Here is a 27125-nt window from a genome sequence, read left to right on the forward strand (position 1 = left end):
AGGGAAGGTTAGTGCAAAACACTACACGTATACAGAAGCATGTGCTTTGATTTTTTAGTTTTATGCTTTTGTTATTAGATCTGATATTTTCCCCTATTTAATTTTTTTTTTCTCATTAAAAAAAACCCAGTATAATCTATACTGTAATATAACTGAGTGTAATAAATAAATATTTTAAAAATATATACGCTACCTTTCAAAAGTATGGGGTCGGTAATATTATTTGGTATATAATATATTATACTTATGTTCTCCAATGTTGCATTTATTTGATTTAAAAAAGGTAATATTGTGAAAAATTATTAGGCCTATAGTTTCAAATAAACTATTTGTTCTATTTTAATACATTTTAAAAATGGCAAAGCTGAAATTTAGCATAATTTCTCCAGTCTTCAGTGTCACGTGATCTTTCAGAAATCATTCTAATATGCTGATTTGATGCTCATGAAACATTTCTTATTATTATCAATGTTGAAAACAGTTGTGCTGCTAAATATTATGCACAATATTTTTGTGGTACATTTCTTTCATCTTTGATGAATAAAAAGTTTAAAAGAACAGCATTTTTTTAGAAATCTTTTGTAGCATTATAAATATCTTACTGACACTTTTGATAAATGTAATGCATTCTTGCTGAATATAAGAAAAAATTCTTACTGACCCTGAACATTTGAATGGTAGTGCACAGTATAGTATATGTTGTGGTACATTTACATACTGGCCAAGTACTTTTGGCATCTCATACAAATGATCACGAGTTTCATTTGTATTAATGCTTTAACACTACAGTGCTTTGCTGGCATCTGTTATTCTGTTTATTTACAATGAATGTTTTAATAAAGTCATTTTCAGGTGAACCATGTGTTCGTTGGCAGAATATTCTGTATTTATCTATAGGTCAAGGCAAGGGTTAGATGAAATACTGTAGTTACACTGCTGTATATTATCTTTTCATTGGCTGTCTTCATTTGCATTTCAGAGTTATAACTGCCTCTGTGTACCCGGCTGGGAGGGGGAGTTCTGTCAGTGGGAGACCAATGAATGTTCATCAAACCCCTGTAAAAACAACGGCACCTGCGTAGACCTCCTCAACACTTACAGGTGGGTTGCAAAAATACAGCTTGATGGAGCACACACAATCTGGATGAATAGACAGGCTAGAGATGTGTCACGCGGTCGACTAGTTGTCCAACAACCTACCTACATGTTGATTAATGAGGTTGTCAGGTTTATGTAGATTTTGTTCATTTATTTTATTTATTTAATGGCTAAAAACACATCTCTTCCCATTACTTGCTGGTGATGGCTCTTTTTAAAAAATAAATTCTTCCATTCACTTTAACCATTTCCTACCCGTTCTAGCCTGTACTGCTCTAGGCAATGTTAAACCTTGTATAGTTAGCACTTCTTATGCTATTGCCTCATTAAGATGAATTGCTTTGTTGTTTTCCTTTTTGTAAGTTACTTCGGGTTAAATTGTCTGCTAAATGAATAAATGTGATGTAAATGGAAATTTATCATAGTTGCATCTGTAGGGTTGTTCACGTATAACGCTTAATCCTGGGTTATCTTTACATTTGTTCATTGTTTTTTATTTATTCATTTTTTTAGACTTTTATCTCTAGGTTTCCAATTTTAAGTTGGAATTGGTTAATAAGGAAGATTTAACCTCCAAATTGGGGTGCCAAAAGAGTGTAATGTGGAACGATATGGTGCTAAAATGTAATGGCCAGACAGGCAACAAATCAGAGAATGACCAATCCTTGCCTGATTAAATAAAAAAAGGAGTGAGTGGATTTTTATCACTATTGTGTGGTTGTGTACACACATTGCCAAAACACATTTATGTCCAAACAGCATGTAAAAGTGAATTTTGCATAATAAGTCCAAACAAAAACAAAAATTTTGTTTTGCATCAGAAAAAAATATTTGAAAAGTATCACAGAATTTAGTCACCTATTCTCTCGTCACGTAGAGACAGACTGTGCTCTCACAAATGTGAAAGATAATGAATTGCAGATGGCAGGTAAAACAAATGAATCAATCAATAGAGCACAGCAGGAGGAGGTTTCTCTCAATCGGTGACTCTCTTAAGAAAAAAGCTGTTGCTTCTGTTTCATCTGATGTGCCCTCTTGCTAATGGCAGCGGAGTGAGTCGAGAGAGACTGAGGGAAGAAAATAGACTGGAAGGAAAGAGTGATGTGTTTAAGACAGGGATTGGCAGTACAGCTGTAAGATCACTGCCACCAAGTGGAATGCAGATACCTCCAGCACTCTCTGGGATTCACTCTGGTAAATATAATCCCAGCTCACTGCTCTAACCTCCCAGTGTCCTACTTTCAGCTGTCTGGGATTTAATGTTTCTCAGTCCAATAGTGCAATTAACCTATAAATCCCCTCAGCTGTCCAGAAATCTCCCAACAGTGATTCAGTTATGACTATGAATGCCAAAACGAAGTAAAACTGTATTTTGTTCAGAGTTTGCATAGCTTTTAAAGGAAACATTTGGAGATTCCTGGCTCATAGTCCATGTTTATAAGCATTGCTAGTGTAGTTGACTATTCTAACTTAGCAGATATATGGATTTCATATTCATATTCATGTGATGTAAACTAAGCTTATTGACTTATTTAAAAGAGAGAGAGAGAATCCATTTGATATGCCCTGTTCTTTTGACAGGAAATACATCAACTGGACAGAAAATTGTGCATGTCAAGCTATTTTAAAGGGGCCTTTAAGACAGGATGAAGTCCATTTTTTTATTATTATTATATTTTGTGTCAATAATATACTGTATTTCATGGGCTGCCATGTTTTGATTATAATGAGAATGAGATTTACATTTGCATTTACTATTTATGACTCATTGCTCATTTTATTTTTAACACCTGTTGCATTCCTGGCTTCTTTAAAATAGCCACTGTGTGTTTGTTTGTTTTTTTCCCCCTGAAATTAAGTAGAAGGTTTAATTTATAAGAATTTAGTTCATGGCACACATTGTAATACTGGTCTAAAAGGAACAAAAAGGGATTTCCAGAGACGTATGACATTCATTAGTAAAAAGCACCACAGGGCTAAGCCAAATCGGAGTCTGCCCCTGGGGGAATTTGCTTTTATGCTGCAAGGTCACTGTGTGCCAGGACTGTCAGTCGGTCTGGACATGAATGAATATTTTAATAGTACAATATCATTTTGCCCAGTAATTTCACACAATGGAATTCCAAAGGATTTCAAGACTCCATTCTTGTGAAAATTCTGTCATCATGGTCTCATGTTCTTCTAAAGCTATGAATTTGTCTTCCATGAAACCTAAAAGGTTTTAACTTGGGGTGTTTACATGACAACGATGTACTAAAAGCAGAAAAGTTCCCCGTTAAAAACGATCCCCATTCACACCATTGACTGTACAAAACGATGGACGTCACACCTTCACTCTCTTCCATTGCAGAAAAGTGAAGCCGCCAATGCCCAATTATGGCGTTGAAATCTTGCGCTGATTCGTGACCTGAGTCTGCGCAGTAGTGAACTCGGGACCCGAGTCTGCGCAATAGTGAGCGTCAAGTGGAGCTGCGGTATCAAGGTCCCGCTCACACTCCTGCAGAATCGTTAGTACAGTTTACTGCAGGACAGCTCATTATGTTGGTGTGAAATAAACAGTTATGGAATTATAGAAGTTAAAGTTAAAGCCCCAATCTCCTCTTGAAGTTCCAAAAAAAGTTGGTGCCTATTGCCTAAGTGAGTACTTTGCTTAGAGAAGCTGTCAATCACAGCTGTCAATCATGATGTCACACCCCCGTTTTTATAGCATCAAAAAACGTACTAAAACCAAACTTATTTAAAAAACGAACACTTCGACTTACATCAGTGTGATAAAAACTACCCAAAATGACAGAAACCATTTGAAGTGTAATTTGATTGAGTTTGACTCTCACGTCCCATTCGGTTACAATGAGAGGGCAGGGTTTATGACCTATAATGCATCCAGCCACCTGGGGTCATCACTTTTCAGGACTTGTGCGTTGCATTTGGTTCACACGGATCCGTGAAAACGACTACGTTTTCGCTGTATTATGCTGCCAGGCCAGTAGTTGGCGATGTCTCTTTGTAAAGAGACACAATGCGCATGTCGTCAATGTTTTCACAAATTCTCATTTTTGTAGTTTACACAGAGAAGATAACGGCATTGTTTTCAAAACGCATAACTTTTTAGTTGAAAATGGTGTAGTGTAAATTTGGGTATTTTCCTCACACAAATCTTGGCAGCATGGATAAGTAATGTTTTTTTGTTTTGTTTTTCTAAAAGAAAGAAAGAAATTAATAGTTTTTATTCAGCAAGGATGCATGAAGTTGATCAAAAGTGACATTAAAAACTTTGATAATGTTTCAAAATATTCAAATTAATGCTGTTCTTTTGAACTTTCTATTCCAAGAATCCAGAAAGATGTGTCACCGTTTCCACAAAACATTTAGCAGCATGCTACTGTTTTCAGCATTTATAATGAATCATTCTATAATTTAGGGTACATCAGGAAAAAAAAAAGTGTAAAAACTATATGCTTTCTGAATGTATTTTATATTTTATTTTTTATCAATGTAACTTATCTGCTAGTTGCAATGCTTAATCATTAAATACCATTTTGAGATAACAAAAAAAACTAGTCAGTTTGTCTACTGTGTTACGGACTAACTGTATGACTACAAAACTGTAACAAACTGAAAGTACTACACTTTTAAGTGACTCAAATATTAAATGTTTCTTTGGTCTATTCTGCCATATATACAGTTATTATTTTAAAAGACTTCTAAGAATATTTTTGATAAAAACTCTCATATTCTAGCATGATTGAAGGATCACGTGACACTGAAGACTGGAGTAATGATGCTGAAAATTCAGCTTTGCAACCACAGGAATCAATTACATTGTAATATGTATTCAATAGAAAGCAGTTATTTTAAATTGTAATGATGTTTCACAATGTTACAATTTTTACTATATTTTTGATCAAATAAATGCAGCCTTTGTGGTGAGCATAAGATACTTTTCTTTAAGAACATTAAAAAATCCTATCAGCTCCAAATTTTTGAACTGTAATGTTGTGTATACAATTTATATGGATTACTTTTATGAATCTTTTAAGGTGTTTTTTATTTTATTTTATTTTATGTTTTTAGCTTGACACCATTAACTTTTGTAATACGGAAAGGAGCAACCAGGAAATTTATCAAAAAGGAATTAAAAGTCATACAAGCTTGAGGGTGAGGAAACAATGGAAACTAAAATCTCCTCTTCTGCCTCATAGGTGTATGTGTCCTCATGGCTGGACAGGCCTAGACTGTGGAGAGGATGTGAAGGAATGTTCTTCTTCTCCCTGCCTGAACGGGGCACATTGCATGGAGTCTGACATCCCAGGGGAGTTTTCCTGCACCTGCCCGCCCTTCTTCACCGGCCCCCTCTGCGAACAGCACTATGATCCCTGCGACCTGCGGCATAACCCCTGCCTGCACAACTCTACTTGCCGTGCCCAGTCAGATGGAACCGCCCTCTGTGTTTGCCAAGTCGGTGAGATATAGCAACCCAACTGTACCTACCTACTGACCCACCCACCTGCTGAGGGGTTCCTGCTCACTCTTCTGCAGCTTTTCATTGATTTGCCTTCCACTGGATTGTGTTAAAACCATGTATTTCATTTGCTAAATGCTGATTTTAGTCCAGAATAAAAGGGTTTCAATGGAAAACCTGGAAATATCAGGGAATTTTTGTTATCAGGGGCGCATTAACTCACAGGCTTTCATGGGCTGAAGTCTACACTGGGGAGGGGCCTACTGGCTGCACAAAAATAATATTTTAATATATGGGAGATTACAGCAGTGACAACCAGTCATAACCAAGCATGTTACTTTAAAAAAGTAATTAGTTATAGTTACTAGTTACTTCTCACAAATAGTAACTGAGTTATAGTAACTGAATTACATCATTATAAAAGTAACTAATTACCAGGGAAAGAAACTATTGAGTTACTTTTTTTAAAATTCAAATATGTCAAATAACTTGGATGCCCCCAATATTAAATATGTTAAATGAATGAAATAGACACTAAATAGAATAAAATATTATTATAAATCATTTTACACTAAACTACACTATTTTAATGTTGCTGTGGGACAATGTGAGAGGCACATATTAAATCTGATATATTATTGTAAATATATTATCATTACTATGAACAATAAAACACAATAGATAGTTTAGAACTTTTAATATTTATTGCACAGACCACAGCTGGCCAACAAATAAGTCTAAAAATAAATTATGCTTCTTAAGAAATGTACCAAAAATGAATAAATAATATTAATAAAAATATACATACACGCTTTGTAGTGCAAATTAAAATTATTAAACTGTCACACAACTTCACAACTGGTAGACATACTGTAGCCTACTTGAAGTATTTTCTTCCTCACAAAAGTAAACCGTTTAACAAGAAGTGCTCTCAATATAATACTGAAAAATGTACCAAAAATAAATAATAATAATAATAATAAAATATAATATTTTGGGTTTTATTTTTATAAACTACAGAGAACGTCATCATTAGAGGTAATTTGAGCCAAATTCTAGACGTGTTTTCTGGGAATGTTCCCTGCAGGTTATTTTTAAATTTAATTTTTATAACCATGTAAACTAATTAAAACGTTGCAGATGATACCAATATGCTACAGAGATTATTCTAATGCTGAAATGTGTAATTTATTTATCAACAAACTATATAATGCTCGGACACACTCGGTGTCTCTCGCTCGCGGCGTTCGCTTCGCTTTTGTCCAGTCCGGTGCTTCATAAACACACAAACATACCAGAGAAAAAACTTTGCAGGTCCGCTTCAGTGAGATCAATTATAGTAGCCGCATTTTATTGTCAGTAACGGTAACGGCGTTGTAACATGGGAAACAAGTAATTCGATTTGATTACTCGTTACTGAAAAAAACATCACCGTTTATTTATAACGCAGTTATTCCCCATCACTGGTGACAACTGCATTCTATAACTGAACTCACACTCATGCATTTTCAGGAATCACAATGCATTTTCAACTAAGCCCTGCTGTGTGAACGGAACAGCACTTGTTTCTATAATGTCATACATTACGAGAGAGCCGCTCTTTTCTAAACACAGATCAGTAACTTACAACAGCGTGGATATAATCTGCATGTCATCTAAAGATTTTAGATCCAGTCAGTCTTCCCCCAGGGCTGTTTTCGTGAGTTTTGTGGTCTGCCCGCAACTCAAAAATGAAATCTGTTGTTGGTTAGACGGATGAACTTGCAGCTCGACTTTTGTCATTTCAAATATGATTTTACGGTACAGACTTTACAATAAGACTTTAAGTCACAATATTTGATTGCTTTAGTCACTGTCACTATACTTTTTTATACAGACAGTATTCCAGACGTTATTGTAAGCGGTGGTGTGAACAGGATAACTCGACACTGACATTGGTATAAAAAAACATATGTCTATCGAGAGTTACTTTCAATAAAAATTGGATTTTACTGACGTTATGAAGGACATTTCAGCTAGAGAAACGAGGAAGAAAAGTTTCTAAAGCTATGCTTGTTGAATGTATTCATACATAAACACAAATGAGTAGCTGAGTAGAATACATGCATACTGACTAATGACCTAGTGAAATGTTTATTCGGGGTACGGGGACCTACTGTAATTCTGTCACCCAGGGGCCTGTGGTTATATAAAGTAGACCCTGATTATGACTTCTATAACTGAAAAAGCCATGTTTATAAAAGAAACTCTTATATTATATAGCTCTATATTTCTCTTATTCAAGGAGGTCTATAGAACACATGTGGAAAGCTATTTGTTTGCAACACATCCATTTTTGCAACAGAAAAAAATTAACAGATCCATCAGAATGGAAGTTAATGCAGAAAGATGCCTTTTGGAGCCAGATGGTGAAATTAAGGCTTCTATCTGCTGGATTTAATGGGGCAATGCTAACCAACAAAACCTCGACTCCTTGGTCTCATTGGAGACATTTTGTAAACTAATAACTATGATCATTTAATTCTATTATTAATTCAAAAGTAGGCTACCTTACATAGAATTGGACATTTAATTTATGTAAAATTATTTTTACAAGCCCTGATCTATTTTACATGGGTAGGTCATGGAAATTTGTAGAAGGTCATAGAAAAACTGCAAAAATACATTACTGCCTTAATCGTGTACTGATGAGCATAGTAGCCTTCCAGGTTGACTTGGGATTGATTTCTTTTTTGGGGTCAAGCTGCTTTTGGTTTAATCTTCTTGGATGTGTACAGTGACTTTAAAAAGCTTTACTAGAGAATTTACACAACTTGGAAATATTTTTTAATGGTAGTCTCCTATGCTCAACAAGGCTACATTTATTTGATCAAAATAGAGTAAAAACAGTAATATTGTTATTTTAATATATGTTATCATTTATTCCTGTGATGGCAAAGATACACTTTCAGCAGCCATTTATCCAGTCTTCAGTGTCACACGATCCTTCAGAAATCATTTTAATAATCTGTTTTTTTTCTTATCAGTGTTGAAGACAGGTATAATGTGCATAATTTTATTCATTCCCGCAGATTTTGAGCTCACACACAAAGTGTGCGCATCTAAAGCTGCCTCTCAGCAATATATTGAGTTCTTTTACACACAAAATAATGAAAAAGTATCGACGTTTTAAGTGAACATAAACAGTTGAGAAAGAAACACATGTGAAACAGTATAATAGAACCGTGTGTGAGGCCTTAAAAGTGACACCAAATTTTGAGATAATATTAAAAATATATATTGGCCAATGAAAATGCTGAGTGGCTGGTGAGAAAACAAGTTAATGTCAAGCCCTGGATGGATATATATACTGTATATTGTGGAACAAATTTTGAAATCTAAGTGTTATAGTACTTCTATGTTTTTTATTTAATAAGATCAATGAAAATTTGTTGTTTGCATTAAATTGCCCTGTTTAATGGGTTTTAAGTCAAATACTTAAAGAGGATAAATTTGAGTTAAGAGACAGTCATGTTTATATTCTTTAAGTTTACAATGTTTTGAAATGAAAATATAACATCACTCTGGCAAGTATTATGCTCAACTAACCTTCAAATATGCCGAAATAGAAGGAAAGAGTGGCTCATGAGAAGAAACTGTGGCTCTCCGGATATGCATGACTTTCTAGTTTTGTTCTGCCAGCTCTCCCCTGCAGTATTTGTCCATTGATGTCTTCAGCATGGGAGAGAATTATTAAGGATCACACACTGATCTGAAACCATTGTAACCGCTTGAATCGTACTTTCTTCCCTGTTAAATGGTGTCTTACCCTTCCAATGATTTTTCCATTTTCTTCACTTTCCTATTTTTGACTTTCTCTGCAGAGACAGAACAGACCCTATCACTTCTGCCAAAGAACAAGTTCCAAGTGTTTCATTAAATTTTGGCTGCAGGTTTCCATCAAAGGAAGGCGAGCTCTGCCTGATGAATGCACAGAACAGGGGGTGCAAAAGAGGTTTCTGCACAATCTCTTTAATCACAGTGAAGCGTACTCTCTCGCGCATGCCCAATCGCCGATACACTCGCTCATCTGTCATATGAAACCCTCCTGATATTATTATGCTCGTTGAGACCAGATCACTTACTCTTAATACATGTCTGCTGTCTCTCAGGCACAGATTGCTCTAACTTAAAATTTTGCACATTTGTATTCAGCTGATCACTTCACAGTTTCACATGGAATCTGATGTGGCTCCACAGCGATTCAGATGCTATTACTCATTCAAAAGTAGTGAATACCACAATGCTGTGCAGCTGTATAATGCTGAGGTTTATCTCACTGTGTGGTTACTAGGGATGAGTGCTTGGAGGTGACAACAATGACAGCAAATTTTTCAGCACCATAATTGGTTACAATGGCAGTACTTTTTTACAGACACAAGCAGATATAATGACATCCGATTTGACCACAGTGACTATAAAAACAGCTTGACTTTACTTGAAGTGCTTGAAAGACCAGTAGCATGTTCCAAACCAATAGATGGAGTATGTTGTTAGTAAGTCACATCAAACCTCGGTAATACAAATATAGAACAAATATAGTTTTGTTTTGTTTGTTTTTTTGGATAAATGGATCTAATAATAACCAAATTTAAGAGAAGTAGATTAAGAAAAAAAAATCAGTTCTGTTTTGTCTTATGGCGGTGGTTGGTTAGATTGAGTAAAGGGTTCATATTAAGGGCCCATACATACATTTACCTAGTATGCTGTTTGTCCTTGGCGTGCTGCCAAAACAACAGTGACCCACTGAGGCATGGACTCTACAAGATCCCTGAAGGTCTTGTCCTGTGGTATCTGGCACCAAGACGTTAACAGGAAGATCCTTCAAGTCCTGTAGGTTGCGAGGTGGAATTGCCTTGGATCGGACTTGTTTGTGTAGCACATCCTACAGATGCTCAATTGGATCTGGGTAATTTGGAGGCCAGAGCAACACCTTGAACTCTTCATCATGTTCCTCAAACAATTTCTGAACGATATGTGCTGCATGGCAGTGTGCATTATCCTGCTGAAATAGGCCACTTCCACCAGGGAACACCACTGTCATGAAGAGGTGTACCTGGTCTGCAACAATGTTTAGCAAGGTGGCACGTGTCAAATTTAAGTCCATGTGAATGGCCAGACCCAGGGTTTCCGAGCAGAACATTGTCCAGAGCATCACACTCCCTCCACCGGCTTGTCGTCGTCCCACAGTGCATCTTGGTGCCATCACTTCCCCAGGTAAACAGCGCAGACGTAGACTAGTATCTATACTTCTACCTGAGTAATGAATGTGAATACTTTTGACACCTCTGGATATAAAAGAATACAGGACTCATCGGATTAGGCGACCTTTTTCCACTGCTCTAAGGTCCAGTTTGACACTCGTGTGCCCATTGTAGGGGCTTTCGACGGTGGACAGGGATCATCATATGCACTCTGATGGGTCTGCGGCTGCACAGCCCCATACGCAGCAGAGTGTGATGCACTGTGTGTTATGACACATTCCTCCCATAATCATCATTAAAATTTTGTGTGACTTGTGCCACAGTAGACCTTCTGTTGGCTCGGACCAGACGGGAAGTGCATCAGTGATTTGGTCGCCCAACACCCTGATGCCGGTTTGTGGTTTGCCCCTCCTCGAACCAATGCTGGTAAATTCTCGCCACTGTTGACCGAGAGCAACCCACAAGCCTTGTCATTTCAGAGATACTCTGACCCAGTCGCCTTGCCATAACAATTTGGCTCTTGCATCCAACACGTTGATGTGGCCTTGTTAGGAGATGATCATCAATATTCGCTTCACCTGTGACTTGTCATAATGTTTTGGCTCAACATTGTATATATTTAATGAAATACACTGAAAAAATATGAACACTTTATAAATATATATAATATAAAATACCCTCTCTATGAAACTTTTTTTTTTTATTGGTAAGCAATTTAGGTGTAGGTCCACACAAATTGTTTAAAATTAGGCTATTTGTAAAGCCTCCATTTTTATTTGTATTTGTTTCCGAGTTGCTTACATTTCAGTTAGAATTCACTATTATTACTTATTGGGTGATACTAACCAATGAGTTATATAGGTTAGAACTGGAAAAGCAGCTATACATGAACTGTAGCTTGCGTTCTAGGATATGTTTTTGCTTTCAGCAATACCTAGACGCTAATGGAATGGAACAGATTTGAACTTGAATGTTTGAAACGTTAGCATGCATTAGTGTTTGATGAAACGGTGCGAATTGACATTTGCATCAGTTGAAAAACATTCCTTTCCTTGTAAAGAACATACCAACTGTACACATTTGATATATCATCATCATTGGAACATCTCTGCTCAGTGAACATATTAAATTGCACACATACTTGTATGCAAAATATAGCTCATCCCATATCTCTGCTCAGCACACGTACAAACATACTCTGACTCATAAAATACATTATGAAATTAATAAAGAAAATCAAATTTTAGTCTTCACTACCCTGAAGTCCTTCTGCTGTATGAAATTCTAATATGGAAAAAGTCTGACTCATCACTTTTAACAATCCACAGAGAGAAAAGCCCATGTTACAGCATGATTCTTAAATCAGATGATCGTGTTCATGCCCTGTCTAGATTGCATCTGGTAGTTTTGAACTATGATGTGGCCGAATGCTTCTTTCCTTGTTATACATCTGACCCCTTTCGATGGCACCGGTGTGACCTGTGAAACGCAATCATACCAGCCTAGCATCCTTTTTTTTTTTTTTTTTGTTGCTGTGGGCATCTGATTGATATGAAGTCTGTGGGGATAAGAAAGGCCAGAGGCCAGGCAGTGAATATGACTTTTTTGTTGCGGTGTTGTAACACTATCAGGGAGGAAATGAAAAGAATGTTGGGGAGGGATAAAAATAGAGTGGTTTGGCAATCCACAGATTTCTTTTCTGGGGAGAGAAATAGGAAATTAGCATCTACTGCAGCATGCATTACTGAGCTAGAGATGTGCGTAGGCTCACATACCACCTCCTTTTCTCTTTATTTCATTCTCTCTCACTATCTCTCTTTCTCTCTCGTTCTGTACACACTCTGACTCACAGCAGTTCTCAGCCCCCTCTTCCTATCTTAGTACAAGGGTCGCCTGGCAGATACACTGTGTATTATTGCACTACCCGTGGATTGAAACTAAGCCAGTATTCCTACAAAAATGACACCCCAAAGCTGCTGTATTTTTACCTTTTTTGTAGTCTCCCTATATATACTCTATCTTTTGCATACTTGTTCTTTTAAAAAAACTGTCATAGTTTACTCACCTTCATCTCTCTCCAAACTTGTATGCTGTTTTTCTTCTGCATAACACAAAAGGAGTCATCGCTCTTTTGCATCCAAGAGTCAAATCATAGTGACCATGTCTGCTCCAAAAAAGAACAAATAAAATGCAAATAAATATAAAATTATTATTATTTAAAAAGTTTGGGTTTGGCAAAAAAAAAAAAAAAAAATGTGTTTGTTTCTGAAAAAAAGTATTTTGTGCTCACCAAGGCATCATTTATTTGATCAAAAATAAATATTGAAATTATAGTGAAATGGTATTACAATTTAAAATAACTACCTAACTGATTTTAAAATGCATATTATTCCTTTGTAAATATATTATTCCCATATAAATTCCTTTTTAAATCCCTGTCAGTGGAAGATTGTGCGGACATGCATCTCCACCCCGTCTTCTCCCCGAAATAACCATGTGCGGAGCTTATAGTTTTACTATGCATAACATCTTTTAACATGCATATTCCCATTGATGTGATACCATGTTTAACGGTACAAGACATTAGGAAAATATGAGATACGGACTATGTGCCGTCACATTACATTGCTAAAAATCATTCAGTTTCCTTGCCTTGAGACGAGTTATTCTCAATCTTTTCCACTGGCCAAATAGTATTTTTAATTGCTTTAAGCCAATCAGATCTATGCAATTTTGCCTGTAAGGTAAACATATATTTTAGGATGTTTATAGAAACAGATACGTCTACTTATTTTTTGCAGTGTAAATAATTGTCTGACTTCAAGTACTGGCTACATTTTAAAAATGAAACGTGCACATGTCCTTCAAATTCTGTCTTTCATACACAATGGTCTTTTTCATAATATTGGGAAGACCATGAGAGGGGTTATTCTTAGGTTATTCTCTGTCTGTGTACGATACCAACAGCACCTGTGTACAGCAGAGTTTGTACAGTAGGCCTACTCATCAGACCTATTCAAACCCGCCAGTGGACCTTTCAATCACTGAGCCTTCTTTGTTGCTCAGCCATCTTCTTAGAAGGAGTCAAGTGCGCATTATTGATCATTATTAGTGTGAAAATATTTTCTCAGAACATGAGTTCTGCTATTTATAACACAATTTAAAGCGGAAATATCATGCGCCAAGCAATCCTCGCTGTTGTTAAAACATTAAAACGCAGAATGCCACTGGAAAAGCGTTCAAAAGCATTGCATCCACTACACATATTTCTATTAAAATTGATATGTAAAAGGACTATACTTCTAGATAATGAATTCATGGAATTTCAGTGCTTAACTCCATTAATGAATGACATATTTAATCTAAATATGTATGTCAGATGTAAAACAGAGTTTAAATCATTCTGTTTGCTTCATTACTTCGCTCACTCCAAAGTGTGTACACACGATCTAGAGTCTGTATGGTGCACACATATTTACGCCTAGTTTTTTTATAAATCCCTATATGCGTGAAAATTTGCATATGCACATTTTGTGCGTACGCAACATATATATATCAGGCCCCTGGTGTTTCGTTTCCTGAATTTATTTGCGTATTGAGAGAATCAATCGGGTGAACCAATGATTCAATGGCCCATTCATAAAGATCCATTAACTTTATTCCTAAATGAATCAGCAGTTTGAACGAATCGAATGAATGAATGACTCAATGACTTACTCATTTAGACATTTACCACCACCTTCTCTCAGTTTTAGTTTTTTTTATTCAGAGTATCACCATATTTTGGGGATAGTTTGCCTAAAAATGTAAAATTCTGTTTATTTACATTTACTCCCTTATGTCGTTTCAAACCTGAATGACTTTCTTTCTTTTGCGGAACATAAAAGAGGATATTTTGAAGAATGTTGGTAACCAAACTGTTTTGATCTGTAAATATATCTAAATACCAATTCAGATGCAGCTTCTGAAACCAAAACCATGGCCCTTGTAGCCTAAAATTTTATTTGTAATAAATTCTATGTTGAATCAAATATAATGTTTCTTTCTAAAGTTACTTTTTGTAATGTTTACTTAATGCTTTTCTCATTTAACACAATAATGACTTTAAATGATATTTTAGGGGTCATTTCTGTGCCAAATTTGGTGTGTGATTAATTAGATTAATTAATCTGCACATCATGTAATTAATTCGATTAAAAAATGGTATCGCCTGACAGCCCTAAATATATATATATGTATGTGTGTGTGTGTGTGTGTGTGTGTGTGTGTGTGTGTGTGTGTGTGTGTGTGTGTGTGTGTGTGTATGTGTGTTTTATTATTATTATTATTATTATTTGGTTTCACCATAAAATTACATTTTGAAACTGCATGCAGCGAAGTGTTCATCATTTAAAAGTATCGTTTGAATTCAACAGATTTAGAATACAGCACAAGTTTTTTGGAGTGCTTTAATGGTTCCAAATTTCTCCTTTTGTATACCACAGAGAAAAATTACAGCAAATTGGTTGGAGCACCAAGAGGGTGAGTAAATAATTCTCATTTCTACATTAAATATCCTAAATTAGACTTTTTTTGCACATCAAGGGTTTACAGCACATGATTTATCCCTCCTATCACTGAATGTACCACAGCATTCATACAGCAGTGTTATTCTGATGCCCTCTTGGTAAATTCAACACAGTGTCCTTGCTTTGATCTATTCTTATTTACAGCTTAAAATGCATTACTCTTGAACCAGTCTTGTTGGTTGACATGAGTATGTGACACGATAATGAACCAAGGCCCCAGCTGAGGCAAGGAGATAGGAGAGAACAGGAAACAGCACATATCTCTCCATGCAAATGATGCTTTCATGCAACATTAATTGAGATACAGGTGCTGAGCCACAAGATCACACCCTGCCTCTTGTTCAGCTGAGCAGGCACAAACCTTTTGTGTTTACACTGCAGCTTGCTTTTAAATAGTTGAACAGCAAAAACAGGACGGGCTGGCAGTAACACCCCTCACCTGAGGGCAGACGGGAACAAAAGATGAGAGAGCGTACAGCAAGTCACTAAGCAGTCAGAACAGCTATATGAGTGATGCTGTGATGATGAGGGACATAAGAGACACATGAGTTTTGTTTCAGTGTGTTTTGATTGCCATCCCTTGTCATTTCAAAGGCTCCCATTACCCCTACTGACATATAGGCTGTGTCCAAAAGCTTAAAAATGTCGCCTTCGGAGGAGGCATTTCAAGGTAGGAAGCCATAAAGGCATGTTTGAATCCAATGCTAGCTTCAGTTCTTGTTTTCTAAGATACCTTCATCTGATCGAATTTTGAAAGCAGCATAGATGTATCCTTTGCTTCCTTTGATATCCCACAATCCTGTGCTTTCCACTCCTTGATAGTTGAGCTAAAAAAATAAATATGACGTCTGAAAGCAGCGGTTGGTAGTCAGTTTGTGTGTAAATGTAAGTTTTTGACCAACGTTTTCCACTTTTGATGCTATTTCTAGTGAGAAATTTCTATTTTAGCAATTAAATATTCGCTTAGTTATCAACAAAGCTCTCTTATCTGTATATTATTGTAGATCATTAAACCATTACGCTGCCTCAGAAGTCTGTCCAAAATCAGTTTCGTGAGGAACCTTTGTGCGCAAACACGGCCTGCAAAGTCATTCCCTGATAGGGCAGCGAGGCAACAAGTCAGCTTTGCAGACACAGCTTTCCACTCATGAGTTCCAATCCCGGGCAGAACCCGCGGGCCGTGGCGCTTCCGTGATGGTTATGTCTCTACCCAGGACGGGTCACAAGACAATAGAACCCATTATAATCAGTGGTACTGTCTACACTGGATGCGACTCTGCTAGACACGACAAATCCTAGACAATAAACTGATGTAATAACTACAGTACTTTAAGCGCTCGTGCTATTTTTGACATGAAGGACAAATTGATTTCCATTTTGCAGTGGTCGCTTTGATGTGTCATATGTAGACAGCCTCAAGCTGTTGCGGCGTTGTAGACACGGTGTAAGGCAAATACTGTCAATCCAAATGTAAAAAAAATAGGAAAATAGAAAACGATGGAATAATGAAATGGTCAAATACTGTAATATACAGCCATTGTTAAAAAATACAGTAAATCTCTGTATGTGGTGTTTTATGTCACAGAAAATTCCCATGATGCAAAGGGAGATCACAGTTATTCAAGTCAAGTCACCTTTATTTATATAGTGCGTTTTACAATACAGATTGTTTCAAAGCAGCTTTACAGTGATAACAGGAAAATAATGCAACAAAGTTTGTTTCGGCTGTACTGCAGAGCAAGAAGAAAATGGCATCATACTCCAGCTTATGTAAGTTCAGTGATGGCTCATTTTTGTTGTAAAAAAAGTTATTAATTTAGTTAATTTATATGTATATATATATATATATATATAGCCACTCTGGAGAAAACAGTGATGTCATCGTCCAGTTCAGTTCTCTTATAATGGTGTCAATGCAGGCAGATCAATAATATTGTTGAATATTAAGTGTCCCCAACTAAGCAAGCCAAAGGCAACAAATCAGGTGACAGAATGGAGAAGAAAAAAAAACCTTGTGAGAAACCAGGCTCAGTCGGGGGCCAGTTCTCCTCTGGCCAACGAACGAACAGTGTAAGATTGTGATACAGGCAGCATTACAAGTCAGAAGTCAGATTGGATTGGAACATTCAGAGTAATTATCCAGTTCCATCTGGTTGAAGATTGGAGTCATCAAGCCGGTATGGAAACGGTTTGTTGAGGATTTACTGTAAAGAGAATTTGCAGTATTATACTGGGTGATATGTAGTAAATAACTTTTCAAATTACAGAAATGTCTAACAATGTACACTGGTCCGCCACATTAATGGTTCCCTCTCTGTGCATCAGTACAAATTGTAGCTGGTGGTTCAGCTTTTTGGGGAAAATCTCATAGGAATCCCATGCGCAGAATAAAAGCTTTTAATTTTCCGGGGTGTTTCATGTTTCCCTTTTCATTCCCTCTTTTCATTTCTTGCCTCCCTACACAGCTTTTTTGCACTCCTGTCTGCATTAGATTGAGATTGTATCCCATTCCAACCATTCACTAAACGGCTTCCCTCTGCATTTGGCCTTATCTTCTCTGCTGCATGATTGTATCTCTGCTCCTATAATGCAATGCATTGCAAAAAAAAAAAAGTATGTGCGGCTGTACATGTGTGGTTGCAAGTACATCCTTTTGTTATTTTTCTCTTTGTGTGACAAGGTAATTTCAATAGAAAACGGTCCCTGTTATCATTGCGAATGTGGCGAAGTGAAATTCTGAGAAGAATAAAATAGAAGTTATGACTTTATAATTGGATGGCAGCAACAGATTAATCAGTTATCCAACCTCAGTCACTCAAAGGGACTATGTGAGTAGTGCATCAAAGGACATGTGAGTAACTGACAGTCTATATACCAAACAATACATTCAGTACAGATATGACGGCGCTGAAGTCATTCAGGATGGTCTCATCTTGTTGACCTTGATGCAACAATGTCAGCGTCTGCCTTTCACGAGGGCATTACATTAAAGCTGCGTGAAATGATAGCGTTGCACTTAATATACATTACAATAGCTGAAAGCTGTGGTTTCTTAAGAAGGCACAGCCAGTGCAAATGAACATCTGCAAAAACTGGTTATTTGTAAGAGTGAATTTACCTAAAAGATATCTTCCCACTGCAGTGACTTTTACGCAGAGCTTTATCCTGCTGTACATATGGCTGCTATGAATCATGTATGTCAAGTGAGCACACTACATGTAGGACACCAGTGCAAAAGGTTTAGGGCCTTGGCATCCATTATTGAGAAAGCTAGACCTGAGAAATGGCATTGAGGCCACATACGCACAGTAAAGTTTCAGGAGTGACAACCGCTTTAAAATGTGGGATTGAGTCCATGTTTGTACAGAACACGATTCTCTCTCGAAACTGCAATGATTGACACGTGGTAACTATAACAACGTTCTGGCATCTCACGTGTTTACTATACACTATTCTGACCCCCCCCCCCAAAAAATATTACTGTGACAAAAGACTCATTATGCTTTTTTTGGGCTCGTTGTTTAATCTTGGCTAAAGCGATCGAGTTTACGGAGTTATTAAAGTGAGCAGGTGCGGGTTGCGATATTTTGGTATTATTTTCAACAAAAAGCAGTTGGATTTATTTCAGTTTATTGTGGCCATGTTCTTCTTCGCTGTTTTTCTTGCAAGGTCTGGCAACACAAATGAGTCAAGGAATGAGTCAAACTCATATGCTCACAAACAGCTATATTGCACACTGTATGAAAGACATTCAAAAAAGCATAGGGGCACTTTAAAGGTTCATAGTAGTGGCTTGAGGTACTACACCTTTTACTGCACCTTTTTTGCTCATTTTGTCTTAAAGTGCGTTTAAATCAGAGTTGAGTTTTCAGTGTGAATCTCTGTTCAGCGTTATTTGTGTGACAGGGAAGTTCGTGAAGTTCCATTTGAGTTAGTAATGCTGCCTTAGAAGTTCAGGTTCTGGAACAGAGTTATTGTACTAGTCCAGACTCATACACAATTAATAATAGTTCGAAATAATAGGCAAAGAAAAAATATATATATAATTGCTCCTTACAAAGAACTTTCTCACTTGTCAACGCTTTCTCAGCTCAGGAAGAGCGTACTTCAAACCTGTGAACAATGCAAAAGGTTAAATAGAGTTTCTTTGAGTCAGCGCCATTCATTCTTTAATTAGAGTCGGATAAATAAATTGTGTGTGTGTGTGTGTTTCATTACAATTAGCCTTTGAGCTGGAATCTCGCCGTTGCATCCTGCTTTGTACAGTATATATGTTTACCTGTTATTATAAATATTTAGCTTTGGCCCTATTTTGCTCATGCCTTTCAGATTGATGATCATGGGCCAAGGCTAATTACCAGTATGCTGTTGCTTTAAGACTGCATTCATAAATCTTAGTTATTTATAAAGATTGTTATTAATAGGAATGACTGTAGTTCACCTTGATAAATTTATCAAGCTTGTTCGTGCATGGTGAACTCTCATTGACCAACAATTCTTGGTTCAAGTTAAGCTAAATGTATTTATTTCCATAAATAATATATATTAAATAAAAATAAGTTGCAAATCCAGATATGACAATGTGGGGCCTATATATATATATATATATATATATATATATATATTACTTTTATTATCATATATGCATGCACGCTCATGCAGATTTGTCTTAGACTTACTTGTTTCTCAATGTCTCAAGACTTACGGTGAACTTCAAACACCAAGACACATGGCTGTGTTGATATGGCTACATTTCAAACTAGTCTCATATTTATTTTGGAAGGATGAGTTGTCCCAGGGATTACCTGCACGGCTTTGTGGGAGGATGCTGGGAAAGAATGATGGAACATTTGTGCAAGCCACAGGTATCTTGCTCTATGTTTTGACAGAGAAGAAACTCCAGTCTCACTGTGTGTTCTTGCTGCAGATGCATTAAAGTTGACACTCCAAATTGTCCCTTGAGACGTCAGGCAAGGCTGTGATTGACAGTTCATCATGGGCCGGTGCCAGCTGTATATAATCCAGCAGATATTGTAGTGTGCATCCATATTGGCAGAGACCCAATACTCAATTGTGTTTGCTAGAATATAATGGAAGGATGATATCTGAAATGAAATTGGGGGTTGATGCCAGTTCAAATCAGCCTACTCTGAAAATCATTGGGAAAAGTTGTACTCTTCCAGTGAGAAATCCTGTATTGATGAGTTTACAGGTAGAATTGTGCCCCAAAACCCCATATTTTTTTAAGCAAATATTCACCGTCAAAAGTCTGTTGAAAAATGTATCACTGGGTAATTATATTCTGTTTAGTCACACTCGACATTAACAAACCCTCCTGTAGACGCTTCTAACACTTGAGGGAATCATTCATGGCATGCATAAATGTAGATAGAGCTTATACTCATTTGTCTTTCAAATGTTGCTGTTATGAGTCATTTCTAATGTGTGAAACCAGCCTGTGCTTCGAAACGCTTCAGAGAGGATAAGATACAGTAGATGTTCTGCTGCATGTGTTAGAAAATAAAGTGTGCTTACTGGAACTGGAAATGTATTCAGTGGTGACTCAAGCTTATTAGGTTTCTGAAAACACGAGCAATGCTGGAGGTTTCTTTCCACTGTTGTGCAACATCTGCTCTCAACACTAAACCAATTAGACAATAAGCTCACAAGAATGCTAAAAGCAAGACGGTTTGTGAAAGATGAAATTAAATGCAATAATTATATGCGTATAAGAATGTCTTTTTAAAGGATTTTTTTTTCATTTGTGCAATTTTTGAATTTGCAACAGTTTCAATTTTAATTTTGTGTAAAACAGTAAAAAATCTGTTATTTTAAATGGTAAAAATATTTCACAATATTACTGTATTTTTACTGTATTTCTGATCAAATCAGGCTTTCTTACCCCAACCTTCTAAATGTTACATTATCCAATAGGACGTGGCCTACTGTAAGTGACGTAACCTGTAAAGAAAAGTTCTTTCAGAGGAGGAAGCAATTTATTAAATATTGATTTAAGGTTACAGTACAAAGATTTTTTTTTTCCTTCAAAATATCATGCATCGATTAATCTTTCACAGACTAGGAATGCGTATTAAAGTAAAAAGGTCCATTTTGATTTATTGCTGACTTTAAAGCATTATTTTCAGGCACAAAGGGTCTTGCTGAGCAGAGGATGAGCTTACAACGACAGTGCGCCGACAAAAAGCTGAATATTCATGTCTCCCAGGACCTTTTCCCCAGCAAGAGCCCTGAGCTGATTACACTCCCCCCCCCCCCCCCCCCCTTCATCCCCGTAATGAACACGAGCAAAGAGGCCCCTGAACTTCACCTCCTCCGTCTCCTTCCCATCTTAACAAGATCCTCTCCACACTTCCACCATGAGACCTCAGCCTAATCTGTGGAGGCACTGAGGTATTATTAGAGCTGTAAGAGTCCTCGGAGGAGACTCTAGGAGCGTGAGGCCTGGCAGATGAGATGGGCTGCAGGGAGGTGCACAGTACCATTAAGATGGCATTCACCAAGGGCCTTTGTTATCATTGATCCTAACGCTTTCAGGGAGCTGTGAGACTTACTGATCCATGACCATCTCATCTGTCTTGCAGGGTTTGAGGGAACTCGCTGTGAAATTGATGGCGATGACTGTGTCTCAAGACCTTGCCAGAACCAAGGCCGTTGTGTGGATGGGGTCAACAGTTACAGGTCTTTTTGCCTTTTATTTCTAATTTTAGTTCTCTATTGTGTTTGTTTGTCTTTCAGCTGTTATGTTGCCCTCTGGCACCGTTTTGTGTTAGAGGGACGTCCCCCCCCCCCCCATATGTTTTTTTTTTTTTGGAACACATAACTTTTATTATGTAACTTGTTTTCCATAAAATTACAGTTCACAGTGATCATGTATGTCAAGTTCTAAATAGAACAAACAATACCACAAAAATCCAACAGAATGTGCAAACAGTCTAAAGCATGGCAGAATTGTTATTCTTGGGTGAACTATCCCTTTAAGTCCTCATAAGCCAATATCAACATACACTGAGAAACATATAATATATCTTGAAATACATCTCTGAAAGAATTGCTCATAAAATATAATCTTACTCAAATCTGTTCTTTAAAAAATGGCTTGCTTAATATAAATCGTTAATACACATTTTAAATTAAGCAAAAAACAAATGTCACATTGCCATGTTTTTATTAATATAATTAATACATTATTAATAATTATTATTATAATAAATATACATACAGTAATACCAAATAAAAACAATCAAGGTTATTTAAAAGAACGACTATTCCATGTGCATTTTGAAGACTAAAATGGCCCATTTTAGATCCTGGCATTACATTTCAATTGGATTGAGGTCAAAAATCTGACTTGACTTCTGGTTTTGCAGCTCAGTTGTTGTTCTGCACAAAGCAGCCTATTTACTTCCTCCACAGCCTCTTTCAAGGTCTGCTGTTTTCCAGACATATAATGGTGTATAATTATCAGAAAGGTCCACATTTGGTTCCTACTGTATGTTTTTTTTTACCCATTTGTAGTGGACACCCAGCTGTTTTAGTACATTTGAGATGGCAGACATTTATTTATCACATTTTGTTGGGTCACTCTTATATACATTTTCATGCACTCGTCATATGCACTACCATTCAAAAATTTGGGGTCAGTAAGAATATTTCTGTCAAATAAATGCTGTTCTTTTGGACTTTCCATTCATAAAAGAATGATATTTTCCATTTTCAACAATGATAATACTAAGAAATCTTTCTTCAACACCAGATCAGCATATTAGAATGATTTCTGAAAAATCTTGTGACTGAAGACTAGAGTAATTATGCTGAAAATTCAGCTTTGCCATCACAGGAATAAATGTTATATTGTAATAATATTTCACAATATTACTGTTTTACTGTATTTTGGATAAACAGATTAGATAAACAGATAATTTGCATTGCAATTAAGGGAATATATGGTTGAATTTTACATAAACTTTGGTTTACTAACATTATTATCATGACTAGCAACCATTTAAATAATAGTTAATTATTATTATTATGTTTGGTAATTTTTTTGTTACTTTTATGACATGTATGGTCATGTCATGTAGCTCTAGCAAAGATATGGAAATGTAAAATCACATTTCAGTTCCAGAACTTTTTCACAACAGTGAAACGATCCTCCTTTTGTCATTCCTCTGCAGCTGTTTTTGCAAGCCAGGTTTCTCAGGCCAACACTGTGAGGAAGACATCAATGAGTGCGCATCCAACCCCTGCCAGAACAGAGGCGTCTGCCAAGACTTTGTGAACGGGTAAGTACCATAGCAACGTCGAATTGCACGTTTTCCACTCTATACCGCGACCCCCGTAAATTGATTATGATGTAGGAGCCCAAGTATCGTCTCTGAACTGTTTGTTTTTACTAGACGTCTAGAAATGTGACACGTTTGAGAGATGCTGGTATTATTGTGCTGTGGTTTATAATAAAGGTCCTTTTTCATCCTTGACATATATAAGCTGCTGGTCTAAACTCAAGTGAGAATAGTTCAGCAGGTTCGCATCACGCCTCTATATTGGCTTTTCTCTACTAGATCTTCTCCTCGTTGTGCTTTAATGGGCGCCTCAGGGCCGCTCTTGGTTCAGTCCGACATATGGGCAGAGAAATCCTGAGGCCAATTTGAGTCCTAAATGGTTTGTCTCTACTTTGTCTCCTATCATGTATGGGCTCCCCAGTGATCATCTGCTACCAGCTTTCCTCTGGAATTGCTTCCATCTGAGGGATTTCACTTCAGGTGTTTCCGTTTGCTTACAACTTATTCTCTTCCATACAAGTGCTCTTTGGACACGGCAGGGCTTGTTTTAAATGAGATCATTCTCAGCGGAGCTCTTTTATCTTGACCTCTCAGAAGTTGGTCTGTTTGTATGCAGTTTACTGACAGTTTACAGATGTTTGCTTTGCTTTGTATGTAACAGCAAACTGGATATTGTTCGGGGCCAAGAAGGTTAAGCTTTAGCTAGTTAGCATGGTCCAGTTTGCCTCTGTTGGTAGATGTCGTACTGTAACTACACCATCTGGCTGCAAAAAACAACAAATACAAAAATAAAAATAATAGCCGCTTTTCCACCATCGGGCCAAACGGTTCTAAGAATGGTAAGGAAAAGTCACGGTTACATTTCCACTAGAGTTTGGTACGGCACGATTACAAACCGTTCTCGGCCCAGATGGCTAACTGTTGCTGAACCGTGCTGGTAGAATGCGAGTAGTAACGTCGCCATTCAGAATTGGTCACTTGTGTGTTGCTTGGTTGCCAGTTTCTCTGTTACTGGCCAAGCGAACTATTTGAGTGAGGTTAACGCAAGTTAATAATAAAATAAAAAAATATCGGATCATCCTATTTACATCTTAAATCGTCTGTAAACTCTAGGCATTACCAAGGCAACGACTCTTTCTGACTCTTTGTTTCATCAAACTAAATGTTAGTGTTTTAACCTGACATAGGTTTTCATGAAATGTGAAATCATTTTATGCATGCTACATTGTCAAAGATCAATCTAGCGCATGTTGTTATAGACCAGGGTTTCTCAAACTGGGGTTCACGAACCCCTGGGTGATTTTGTGGAAACTGCAGGGTGTCCATGAGTTGATGAGAAGCTAATAAATAAAAATGTAAAATTAAAATAAATAAATAAATAATTTTTAAATAAAAGCAATCAAACTAAAAAACACTTACTAAAAAGATAAAATATTTTGTTTACCTGCATGTCATGTGACTATTACATAACATCAGAGAACTGTGAACATGTAAATGAGGTTTTAAATAAAAAATATTCTTCTCAGTGGGTACTTAAAATATAATTTATATATTAGGGGTGTAACAATATATCGCATCACAATATATATCGCAATACAAAACTGCAACAGTATGTATCGTGGATAGTGACAATATGTATTGTGTATAATTCACCCCAAATAAAAATGACTGTGTGAGAAAAAAATTCTATACATAAACTACTAAATATAATGTTGAATATAATGTATAATAATGCAATGGGGGAATATTTGTGAGTCCTAATAATGCCAAATGTCTTATATTATCAGTAAAAAGTGGCCTACATTATTTTTAAATATATCTAAATATAAATCATTTTCAGCTTCAGAATCATGAATATTTGTATTCTGGTGTCTCTATTGTCCTGAGCTTTGGGTCACCAGCACCAAGTCCAAGCCTATTAATTTACACCCACAATGTAATATCAAATTTAGCATTTTAATCAACAGTACATTTTTTGTTAACCTTTTATCATAGGTCTTGGATTAATGCAATAATATTGAATCGTGAGTTCAGTTCGTGATATGTCTCGAATCGTGAATGAGGGTATCGTTACACCCCTAATTTTAATTATATATTTTTATTATTATATATATACAAATAATAATATAATATAATAATATAAAAGTAAATATTTTAGGTCAAAGGGGGTCGGTTGACAAAGCTTTGGCATCCATTATAGTTTGTGTCCTGTGTAAACCGGTGCTGACAGTGTTTGTTTGCTTACTTGGGTTGCAGTTTATTGTCAGATTTGATACAGATAATGCTGCCCTACCTTTTGAAAAGGCACTTTGTGATATTTTGTATCATTACCAAAAATTTCCAAAATAAAATCTGTCATTATTTACAGAAGTAAATTCAAGCTATTTTGGCTTGAAAAAGAGCCAATAGGTTTCAATAAATGGTCTTTTAGACTGAAAAGGAAGAAAAGTACAGCATTTTTTTTTAATAGTACATCAAACACTTTTATTTCAAAAGATCATGGGAAAATCAATTTGTCATGATATGAGCTCTTTAAAGACATACTGTACCAAGCCCATCAGAACATCTTGTACAGAATTTAGAGGAAAAAGAAAAAAAATTTGAAGGAAACAATCCAGCAAAAAAATCACAGTGAGAAACAAAATGTCCTATTAAAGAGTGAATATATTCTACGAGAGACCCCTTCCATCACAGAACCACTAAACTGGCCAAGTCCTCACCGATTAGACAGGTGACAGGATATTTGAAACCGAATCAGCTTGTCAGTCATTCTGTCCAATGATAGCAGCAGCCAAAGTCATGATTAACACACACACTTCAGATCGTTTTGCTGTCTGTCAGACTTTTCCCTGTCAGTCAATTTTCTTAAAAACTCTCCATGCAGATTGTGGCATGGTTTTGTTTGGCAATTGTGCAGTCAGAAAGAAGATTTGGCTAAGAATGTTCTTTTTATGCATTTCCAGTTTCCAGTGTAACTGTGTCCCCGGATATTTTGGAACGCTTTGCAACCTGGACATAAACGAATGTGATGCTTCCCCCTGCCTCCATGACTCTGTGTGCATCAACAAACCTGGGGGATTCATATGTGTCTGCCGTTCTGGATTCTCAGGTACGACCCCCTCGGCCAGAGCCCGAGACACAAAATCAATGAGAGAAACCAGGGCTTATCGTGTCTACACGGGATACGTTCCCCCAGCCTGACAGATTTTAAGTGAAAAGAACACACAAATAGCTCCTCAGCACATTTACCACTTTAATTAGATCGCACACTCCCACCAATATCTGCACACACACTCACATGCACAGAATCACCTTGAGTTAACAAAACACCTCCTCCTCATCCTCTGCATTTAAATCAAGTACTTCCTTGTCTCCTCCTCAGTTTTTTATTTTATTTTATTTTTTTACCTTCACTATTTTCCTATTTCCCCTGGGTGACTCATCCTTATTA

The 27125-nt window shown here is 36.7% G+C and overlaps 1 protein-coding gene across 1 annotated transcript in view; it reads left to right on the forward strand.

Annotated features, from left to right (window-relative positions):
- Nucleotides 1-27125, forward strand: part of eys (eyes shut homolog) — a gene marked incomplete at both ends in the record, with an annotated part of 268937 nt that overhangs the window by 105278 nt on the left and 136534 nt on the right. The window contains 5 exons of the mRNA XM_081351375.1: nt 980-1101; nt 5301-5560; nt 21974-22070; nt 23567-23674; nt 26638-26783. Of these exons, the coding sequence (XP_081207501.1) occupies nt 980-1101; nt 5301-5560; nt 21974-22070; nt 23567-23674; nt 26638-26783 (733 nt within the window). The remainder of the gene's footprint in view (nt 1-979; nt 1102-5300; nt 5561-21973; nt 22071-23566; nt 23675-26637; nt 26784-27125) is intronic.

Source organism: Scardinius erythrophthalmus, assembly GCF_964197995.2.
Source record: "Scardinius erythrophthalmus genome assembly, chromosome: 21".
In the NCBI taxonomy this organism is placed as follows: domain Eukaryota; kingdom Metazoa; phylum Chordata; class Actinopteri; order Cypriniformes; family Leuciscidae; genus Scardinius; species Scardinius erythrophthalmus.